General features: G+C 41.4%; 1 protein-coding gene across 4 annotated transcripts in view; it reads right to left on the reverse strand.

Annotated features, from left to right (window-relative positions):
* Positions 1-4245, reverse strand: part of COL28A1 (collagen type XXVIII alpha 1 chain) — a 66742-nt gene extending 62497 nt beyond the window's left edge. Inside the window, exons 1-2 of one of the 4 annotated variants that reach the window (XM_083469055.1) lie at positions 3906-4245; positions 946-1115 (exon numbers count right to left, since the gene is read on the reverse strand). In XM_083469055.1, coding sequence (XP_083325181.1) covers positions 946-1072 — 127 coding nt within the window. In that variant the 5' untranslated portion in view covers positions 1073-1115; positions 3906-4245. Of the gene's footprint in view, positions 1-945; positions 1116-1215; positions 1276-3905 lie in introns of those variants that run through there. The other 3 variants (XM_083469056.1, XM_083469057.1, XM_083469058.1) reach the window with 3 other exon arrangements.
* Between the last annotated feature and the right edge of the window lie 6937 nt (positions 4246-11182).

Raw genomic sequence — 11182 nt, forward strand, 5'->3', positions numbered from 1 at the left:
GTTTGTGCATTGGTGACTGCAAAATTGGATACCTGCAATGCACTCTATATGGAGCTTCCCTTGTGCTTGATCTAGGAGCTGCATTTAGTACAGAATGCTGCAGCATAATTGCTGTCAGGAGTGAGAGCCTTTCAGCATATAACACCCCTGCTCAGAGATCTGTACTGTTTGCCCATTTGCTATTGGGCCAGGTTCAACGTGTCACAACAGCTTGGGATCACCTGATCCCATATATGCTTCTAGACCACTTTGATCTGCAGAACTGACACTTTTGTAGGTGCCACATAATACTAGCTGTGCAGTTGTAAGAAATCAAGCTTTTAGTGTAGCAGCAGTTACACTTAGGAACTCCCTGCCAATTGACACCAGACAGATGGTTTCATCATACTCTTTTCAGCATCTGCTTAAAACATTTTTGTTTCAGCAAGCCAATCCAAACATGTAGAAGTCACATGTGTTTTTTCTCTTTTTAGCTACTGTTGGTTAGAATCGTCTCTTGAAAGTTTTTAAATACCTGGTTTCAACTGGGATTTTTTTAATAATTTTTTTTATAGTGCTAATGTTTCATTTTCCATTATTGTAAACTGCTTAGAGGTTTCCTTGCAGCAAGATATTTTGTTTATTCAATAAGGAAATAAATATTCCAATCTATTCTGAAATTGTGGGTGTGCAATATGCATTTTCCAGTAGCACATTCCACCTGAAAAAAAGTCTGTTGAGTTTCTTTATGTGAAAGGGAACATGCCTTTTAGAATAGAATAATTATGTCCCTTGTAGTTTGGTCTTAATGGAAAACATGCTGTTCCCATAGAACTCAGGACTTGTTACCAAAATGATACAAAATCCCCATATATTAATAATTTGCCACTTTCCCTTGGAGATTATTCCATTGCGCTTGGAAACATTTCATGCAGCCTATAGCAAATTCTAAGAAAATGACTTTACCCTGAAGGTTCGCTTTTCCTGTTAGAGAACTTGGCTTCTGTCCCCTTCTTCTGTTTTGTCCATACACTACACAGTTTGTAGCAACAGCCAAAACCAAAAGGCAAAAGACAGAATGTTTTTTCCACATAGCGACGGGGATTCAAAAATCAAAGGGTCACTTACTGCTCCTGCTAATAAAAACAAAAAGAGCTGTTAATGTCTCGTGCATATTAATAATAAATCTGTAACTACTTAACACACATTTGCTCAATGAATATAATGCAACCTTACCACAGACCAGAGCCAGCACCCGATAAAAAATATTGGGGGAAGAACAGAAGGGGCGTAGTATATTTCTGGGTGGGCGAGAAAGAAAGAAAATAGCAGCATATGTTAGTGGCAGAGATGGAATGGCCATCTGTCAGGGATTCTTAAGCTGTGATTCCTGCATTGCAGGGGGTTGGACTAGATGACCCTTGGGGTTGCTTCCAACTTTACAATACTATAATTCAATGAATTCAGAAATGGGGGGCAAGGAGAGCAAGCTCCTTGTTTGGGGGCATCCCCCCCGTGCCGCCAATTTCCCAGGCTTAAAAAATAGAATAAAATTACTTCCCATTTTTTAAAATTAAAATTATGCTTAAGTTATGATCATTATCTTTTTAAGCAATGTTCCTTCCATTGTTCTGCCTTTTTTGCTTTTTGTTTTTGTTTGCTTAATTTTATTTTACAACAACAACAACAACAACAACAACAACAGCAATAATAATAATTTATTATTTATACCCCGCCCATCTGGCTGAGTTTCCTCAGCCACTCTGGGCAGCTCCCAATAAGTGTTAAAAACAATACAGCATTTAATATTAAAAATCTCCCTGAACAGGGCTGCCTTCAGATGTCTTTTAAAGATAGGATAGCTGCTTATTTCCTTCACATCTAAAGGGAGGGTGTTCCACAGGGTGGGCACCACTACCGAGAAGGCCCTCTGTCTGGTTCCCTGTAACCCTATTAGCTTTAAAACAATTTGTTTTAAGCTCTTATACTGCAAGCTGCATTGTGTATACAGTCATACCTCAGAAGTTGAATAGAGTCTGTTCCGGAAGTCCGTTCAACTTCCGAAACATTTGACTTCCAAAGCACAGCTTCTGATTGGCTGCAGGAAGCTCCTGTAGTCCGCAGAAGCCCAGAGGCATAGCTAGGTGGGTGCCATCTGGGTACCACATGGCGCTCCCCATCCCTAGCCCCTATGGGCCCCTATGGGCTGTTTGCCCCGCCCCTGGGTGCCCTGCCCCAGGTGCCCCAGAGGCTTCCTCTGCCACTGCAGAAGCCACGTCGGACGTTCGGATTCCGAAAGAACATCTGAAAACTGGAACACTTGGGAGCCGAGGTACGACTGTATATGGTAGGAAATTGTGGGGAAATGTTCTAAGCCAGGGGTTTTCAACCTGGTCCCTACCGCCCACTAGTGGGCATTTCCGGAGTCTAGGTGGGTGGTAGGGGGTTCTAGGGCACAAGCTGAATCCTCCTTCCATCGAGCACTGGTGGGCGGTAAGGAAATTGTACCATCAAGAAAGATGAATTAGTGGGCGGTAGGTATAAAAAGGTTGACTACCTCTGATCTAAACAGACAGACAGACAGACAGCTTTGCCCTTCCAGTTCATGAATTAGATACACATATTTTCCAGAAAGCAAGATAAACGTTTCCCTTGGGGAAAGGGTCATAGCTCAGGGACAAACCATCTGCTTTGCATGCAGATGGTCTCAGGTTCAATCCCATGGCTTCTCCTGGGAGGGCTGAGAGATATCCCTGACTGAAGCCCCAAAGAGCAGCTGCCAGCCAGAGGAACCAATACTGAACTAGATAGGCCATTGGTCTGACTTGGTTTACATCAGCTTCCTATGTTCCTGTTGTCCAAAGCTATATCATCCTTTTCACTTTTTTGAAATATTCTCAGGTATACTGTACTTGGCATTCTCCTACAATAAAACAAGCTGCCCCATGGTCTAATACCAGCTATTATAAATGCTGGAAATAATTGATGCAGAGAAATCACTTTAAATAGCAGGAATTAGCACTGTCATCCTATGCACACACTTCCCTGGAAGCCAGTCCCATTGAAGTGAATGGGGCCTACTTCTGAGTAGGCATGCATGAGATTGTGCCGCAGGTTACATTCTGAGATATGTGCAAAGTTCAAACTCTCTATTCTTTGTAGAAAACCTTTTGAGCCCACCTCAACCCTTTATTACAATGCTGCTCATTTGGGTGCCTGAAGTGAACGTGCCTCAAAATTTCATTTTAACACACAGGCGTGTCCATAATAATTTGTAGGCACTGATTTTAATTTATGTAGCCCCATATTTTAGAAAGAAAATTATTTAGCAACAAAAAGCCACTACTAAGTTTTCCATTATTATAGCATTATCTTTAACATAGTCCATAGGATGTTGTTTGGCATATGCATATTTGGTTAGATTTACAAGATAGATGAGCAGCTTGATTGAACACACTTGTACTGTGACTTGCAGCCAAATTCTATGTATGTCTACTCAGAAGTAAATCCAGCTGAGCTCAGTAGAACTTAATCTCAGGTAATTGTGCATTAGACTGCAGCCTTACAATGCAATCCTATACATATCAACGCAGAAGTTAATCCCACTGAGTTTATCCTAGTAAAAAAACCACCACTAGCCTTAGATGCAACTTACAAGAATATCTTAAAGAAATGCATTTACAATATCACTAATAGGAAACATTTAAACAATATGCTTCACTTTCCAGTTCCAAACTCCCCTTACAGAATATTGTTTAACATCACCCAGTACTTTGATCTAATTAATTCATTCGCCCCCCCCCCAAAAAAAAGATACAATACAATGTCATTTTAACAATAGGACAACAATTATTATGTCATTTTGTTTCAAGTCCCATTTGAAATTTTTGCTAAGAGAAACAACTTCTAAAATATTGGTATCTTACCTTATAGAACACCAAATCAGCAAGCTTGGGAATAAATAGTCTGTAAACAAATATGAACTAGAAAATGCATTCCTAGGGTCGCTGGGTTTTTTGTTTTGTTTTTAAATACTTTTAAGCACAGCTGTCCTTAAATAAATAATTAGTCCTGATGCAAATCAGGGAACCCTGCATCTGGATTTTTCATGATCCTTTATTCATGTTTTATTAGTCCAAGTTGAATGCAGAGTGGTTAGGCATGCAGCCAGGTCTAGCAATCTGGGTGGGAGCATAAACAACTTTAAAGGAACAGCCATTCAGAGAGTTTGCTATAGAGTTGGTTGCTGTTTGCTATTCAGTAAATGAAAGCGGTACTTCTTACAAACAACTTTGTGCCTGTCCCTGCCATGCCTCCAAAGCACACCCATGCTTATTATTCAATAATGCTTCCTGTACGAGATAGAGATAAGAAAGCAACCATGATACTATGTGTGCATTACAGTGAATGGCCAAAATTTGGGGAAGGTTACAAATGAGCTTTGAGAACATCTGGAAACAGGTACACCTGTTTGTTCACCACACACACACTAGTGAATGCTAGCAGTTACCTTTATGCCACAGGTGGGGAAGCTTTTCGGTGCCATGGACCAGATCATTATCAAGATTGGGTTGCTACCTGTCAATCATCTGATGTCACAATGGCTGGGAACTGGCGTGCACTGCCAAAAACGGAACAGGATTTAACCCCCACTCATCAGCTGCTGGTGTTAAATCCTGATGTCTTGGTTGTGTGTGCCAATACAGAATTGAAAGCCACACCCCATATCACCTGCCAATGGGTGTGATATCAGCTAACTGACCTATAGGCCAAACTAGAACCCCCAGCAGATGGGTGTAAGTGGGTGGAGCTATTTTTTGTGCTTAGAAGTGGAACATGTCCACCTGCACACTTGTGCAGATTCAGACTGTTCATAAGGTGCTTTGGTGGGCTTCCCAGCCACTCTACTCAGATACACATTATCTTACCTGTGCATCAGTGAATTTCACGACCTACGAAGGTACTTTTTCTCTAGGCTCTCCCTTGGGTTTGGTGTATTCTTCAGCAGTTGGTTCAACAATTAGAACTGAAGAATTCTGCTCCCATGAATTATTTCAAATACCAAAAAGAAAAGAGTTCACAGTGCTTCCAAAAACATATCTACTTCAACATTTTTCACTTCAACAGTATAAATTAGGGAGTCATTTTGCAGCTGCTACTTTGGAGAGTCCTAAGTCCTTGGCCATCTACTGCAAATCATCCAGGGATCTATGGCTGGACCCAGATCTGCCCATCCCTGCTATGGACTACATGTATGTAAAGATCTGTACTCACAATCAGGAGAAATCAGGGTTCCGAAGCAGTGGGGAGAGAGCTCTATACACATAGAGCTGTACACAGTCAATCAACTGGACACATGGAGGGGCAGCACCCTACAATCGCCCTCCATGCATTCAGTCTAAGGCATGAAACAGGCTGCATACTGTCCTGCAAAGGGTAGGGGACATCACCTACCAAAAAACCATTTGCAGTTATCAACACATTCTGTTACCACTCCAGTTATTACTAAATATTTCTTTCCGAAGATTGGCCTACTGCAGAAAAAAATAAGCAAATAATCTTCTGGCACCTTAAAGACTAACACACTGATAATGAAAATTAAAAAAATCCTTCCAGTAGCACCTTAAAGACCAACTAAGTTAGTTCTTGGTATGAGCTTTCGTGTGCATGCACACTTCTTCAGATACGTATCTGAAGAAGTGTGCATGCACACGAAAGCTCATACCAAGAACTAACTTAGTTGGTCTTTAAGGTGCTACTGGAAGGAATTTTTTTTATTTTGACTATGGCAGACCAACACGACTACCTATCTGTAACACTGATAATGGTAGAAGTTCTCATGGATTACAGTCCACTCTATCAGATTTGTTATGCCTCTGTGTGACAAGCACAATAAGTACTACAGAGGTGGCAGAGCCTGAGTCCATTTAGTCAGAAGCTTCAGTGCCCAATAGGATTAACTTCCTATTCAATAGGCTCAGGATTGCAGCCTAAGACTGCAGTCATAACCCTACTTACTCGGGAGAAAGTCCCACTGAATTTTGAGTAGACATAATTAGGATTGCAGTCTTTGTCTGTCTCCCGTTCCAGGCTGGGTCCCACAGAGATGCTCTGGCTAGGTGTGTGGAAAGGTGCAGGCCCAGCAGCAAGTGATCAGGACCAGGGACAGCTCATTGTGAAGCTGGATTCAGGAGAGCAGCCAGATACCAAGTTCACTAGGAGCTTGGAGTGTTGCTTTATGCTGTTTAGAGCCAACTGATGGCAAGCAGTCTTCGAGCAAGATGGCCAATCCTTTACCAAGTCAAGTTCAAGGATTTGGTACTAACATTTATGACCATAAACAGCTCAGGGGCAGCTTGAGAAAACACCTTATCTCTGATATGTCCAGTAGGCCTCTGCATTCTGCAAGAGAGTTTCTCCTCCCAGTTCCTAAAATATCAGAAATCCACTCCACAGCAACATGGAGCAAAGCTCTCAGTGTGTATACCCCTGTTGTGTGGAACAGGATTCCTGTTGTGATATGACAGACATCCACCATTTGTACTTTCCCCAAACAACTGGACACACTTTTGTTTCAACAGGCGTTTCCAACTGGATGAAAATGACTCTGGATTGCATGTTATCATGTTTTGGTTGTAAACTGATCTTCTATTATTTTTGGTATTGTTTTTGAAACTTTATTATTATTATTTTAATTGTGTTTGTAAATTGTCTTCATACACTTATAGAAAGTAATTCATAAAATGATCATTATCATTCTGATCATCATCCTAGCTTCCCTGGAGAAAGCTGGCATTCTGTTACACAGCCATGTGCTTCAGTGGACTGGAAAGCACACAGTGGGCCTACTTTTGTAGTAGATGGTTCTCCTGGGCTGTTGGTGGTTCTGGGGATGAGTCTTCAAAGTCCACTTAGACAGACCTATTTCCTCAGGAGCAGGGGATGAAGGCTCCACTCACTATTCTCCACTCACTATTGTAAATGTAAATGTAATTGTAACTTCTTTTCTTTGAGATCAACATGTCTCTATGTTTCTCTAAAGCCACAGCAGGCGATGCAACCTTCCAGCAGTTTGACTTCACTCCAAAAGGTTGTCTCCTGAGACAGATGGATCCCAGCAACTTTGTTTCTTTGAGATCAACATGGCAACTGTTGCCTCTGAATACCTTACAAAGAAAATAAAGACTCATTAGTGTAAAGTCCAGGAAGTGCACTTATGAGCCCCAGCATTTCCCAAACCAAGTAATTTGAGCAGACTAACATATGCTGCTGTAAGGGTATGAATTCTTTCAAGCTACACAGAAAATCTAATCAGAAATGAACCAGTTTGCCACCCTTGGGGACCTATATGATTGGACCAAATATTGTGTCACCATGTTTATTATTTCAGAATTAAGTGAAATAAATTTATTGTCAAGTTTATCATATAGTTCTTTCTTTGGGTCATTAGCAGTTTATTATTAACGTTCCTATCTTTCATAACATTCATGAAAGTCACATGACAGGTCCATTGAATCTTTGTCAGCCTTGCTTGGGCTCTTGGGAGCTGGAATGCAATAACATTTGGAAAACCACAGGTTAGCCACCCCTGGTCTAGAGGAAAGTTAGTAGTTCTTTTCTCATTTGGTAGTTGTTATGTAACAACTTCAGGCTGGTCTCCAGGCTGTCTGAGAAATGTTGCTTCCATTAGTCTCTTTTCATGGATATGTTCTTGGAAACCTGGCAAACCCTGAATGTGTGGGAATATTGGGAAAAGGTTGATGTAGAGACTGGCTGGATGCTGCCTCACAGCTTCCAAAACATTTTCCTCTTATAGTTCACTTTTCCTGAAAACCTAAAAAGAGAGGTTAAACAAATCCACCAACATTCACATATCTTGGTCTGTTATTTTCTAAAATGGGAATAACTTAGGATCAAATTAGGGATCTACTACCTGTATCACATACACAGAAATCAAGGATTAACTACTCCTTATTAACTACTTTGATTGTGAGATAACTGTATATCTAAAGAGTAAGTAATAAATTAAAATAGATGGCATTGTACTCTGTGATTGTTGGATTGCAATTAGAGGGAAGCAGCTATTCTAGATTTATATTTTCATATTTTATATAGTTGTTCTTTTTAACAAATGTAATCATTTTCAACTGTTTCCATAATAAAATGTAAAGTGCAAAATATAAATTGTTACACACACACACACACACACACACACACACACACCAATTTATATAACTGTTTTACATATGCAAATATGAATAAATAGGTACCGTTTTGGTGGGAAGGTAAACAGTGTTTCATGTGCTCTGGCACTCATCGCGGTCCTCCATGTGCCAGAAGTGGTTTAGTCCTGCTGGCCACATTACCCCGAAAGCTGTCTGTGGACAAACGCTGGCTCCGTCGGCCTGAAGCAAGATGAGCACTGCAACCCCATAGTCGCCTTTGACTGGTCTTAACCAACCAGGGGTCCTTACCCTTTTTTTAACCTTTACATATGTAATTATGGTGTGAATTGCTTTGAGAACATTAATTTGAGATGTACCTTAGTAAGCAATTCAGAAATGAATGAATAAGAACTACAGTTTTTCAGCAAACAGGAAAAAGCTTCAGTTGTAGTCCAACAAAGTTTTTGCTTTTGACAAGCTGAACAGATACAAGATGCCTCTGTGGTATTTAGTTTCAATCTGGGACCAATTTGTTGCCTGTTTACAAAACTGAACAAGGTTCCCAGGAGTACCCAACAGGGTGCCCTCCAGATGTTGCTGGATGACAACTCCTATAATCCATGACCATTGACCATGCTGGCTGCGGAAGATGGGTGTTGGGAATCTAACAACATCTGGAGGACACCATGTTGGTGCCCCCCATCTGAGATTGTTTCCATTGCCAGAGTCAACTCTTTTCAAAGTGTATTTCCCACACAACTGCTAGCCCCTCAAAGATCTGTGATGAAGCAACAGAGTTACTCTATATGTAGCTTTCAGACAGACTTGAGGCTCAGTATTTATTGTATCTTTAATCATTAATCAGTTGGTATTTCACACTAAATAAACTGACATGAAGTGTGTCGAAAGTTTTGTACTTTGGTTAATATCCATTGCCTGTTTGACAGCACTGAATGTGGGGCTCACTCTTCTCAGTCCTTAGTTTTGTGAAAGAAAGATGATTTGAGCTCCACCTTGTGGGTCTCAAGAGCACATCATTTAATTCAGGTCCTGTTAAACAGCTGTTTCTGCAACCTTTACAAGACTAATGAATGTTGTAATCTTCCTCTCATATGCTCCGCTACATGCTGTTACTTTTTTGTCTGTAAACTGCTCAAAGTTAGGATGACCAGATTGGTAAAGAGGCACCGTCAGGTGCGTTTTTAATAGTTGTGTAGAAGAGGGAATTTTATTAAGCATAACTTGCATGGCCTGCTGAAACTGAGTTTTCAACACAACTATCAAAGTGCAGGTGACCTACCCTCTTTTTTATCTGGCAACCCTATTCAAATGGTTTATTATTGCAAGGTATCAGGAATAGGATTTGTGGCTTCAACAAATTCTGCCTGATTTATAGAGCAATCCTATGTGTGTCTACTGGGGGGGGGGGGAGAGTTCAATCCAGTTTCTCATTAGGTAAGAGGGAAGAGGATTGTACCCTTAAAAGTGGCATGAAGGAAGAGGATCTTTCAGATTTTTTCCTTCCAAACTGCACCAGTATAGCAGTGCTATGTTGGTGTCAACATAGCAACTGGTTCTTCCAAAAATATTGTCTGCTACTGTCTACCAGAACAGCACAGTGATGTCACATATATAGCTCAGCTGGTAGAGCCTGAGACATTCCTCCACATGTGATGGGAATGCCCTAAAATCCAACCCTTCTGGACAGCAGTCCTACAATAGATATGCAAAATAACTAAACAGGTATTAGAACTCATCCCAGAACTGGACTTCCGGAGGCGGCGCGAAACTGTAATGGCGGTCCTCTTCGTTCTCTGAAGAGGGGCTCCGCGGAAAAGGGTCGCACGCTGCGGCATAGCGGCGACCCATTAAGAAAAACCACGGGTAGAGTGAGCCCGTGGCCGTGGGACTCGGCGGGCACCAGAAGCTACCCTGAAGTCACAGAAGGGACCCCGTAAGGAGCTCCGGAGTGAAGGAGGGGGAGCGGTGCTGTGAGTTCATCGCTCTTTCCGCGGAAGTGAAGCCGCGCGGCTGTTACAGATGAGCGCTGACCTTTCTTCCTAAAAACATCAAGCTGCAAGCAACATACCCGTGAGTAATGGACATTAAAATTGACAAATAATTTGTTAATTTCGGCTGAAACCGGGAGACGAGAAAAGGGAAGTCCGTCTCCCGGCATTGCTGGCAAGATCAAAGCAAAGATCTGAGAAGCGGGAAGCACATTAAAAGGGACTGTGGGAAGTGAAAACTTTTGTGCGCTTATGGAGTTGTTTTCTTCAAAGTGAAAGAAAGGAACTGTCACTGAATTAAAGGGACTTTAAGCACTAAGTTGGGACTTTCCTCCTACTCTTTGGGCTGCAACTTTAAAGAGCCAGATTGTCGGGCTGCCAGGTAGGAGAGATCTGTTAAATTGCGGATACAGTTACTGAAACTTACTGGAACTTAACTGATACTACTGAGCAGAAATAGACTGGATGTGACATTGTTACAGACACCTTCCATGAAACTTTGTTTAACTTTAAAAAGTGCTCTGGAGAACTTTTGGTCTGTGCAGGGACTATTGTATTTTCTGAACTGAGTCAAATTGGAATTTTAATGGCGGAAAGTTTCCTTCTCTGTTCCTGAAGTTTGCTGGCACTCCCCCTATAGGACTTTAGGATTACAAAAGCCTGGGAACTGATTTTTGTTTTGACTTTCTCTCTACTGATTGTTTATAATTGGGTCTGTCTTTCCCACGGAACAATAGACAATTTGACCTTGAACATTGACAGATGTGTAATGAGTGGTGCAGGGAAAACAAGAGCATCTAAAGCTAAGGAAGCTAAAGAGGCCAAGGAAAAAGAAAAGGAAAAAAAACCAGCACAACTCTTACAAACAACTCTGACCCAAGGACGCCGATCATCGGTTCCAACGGTGCTGGTGGCACAAAAGGTGGAAGTTGAAAAGACTGAGAAGTCCACTGAGGAAGATATGGCAGCAGGTGGATCAGACGCAGTTTTGAAACAAATATTGGAGCAATTGTCAAAGTTAAATCAAAA

The sequence above is a fragment of the Podarcis liolepis genome (assembly GCF_965112155.1).
Source record: "Podarcis liolepis genome assembly, chromosome: 12".
NCBI lineage: Eukaryota > Metazoa > Chordata > Lepidosauria > Squamata > Lacertidae > Podarcis > Podarcis liolepis.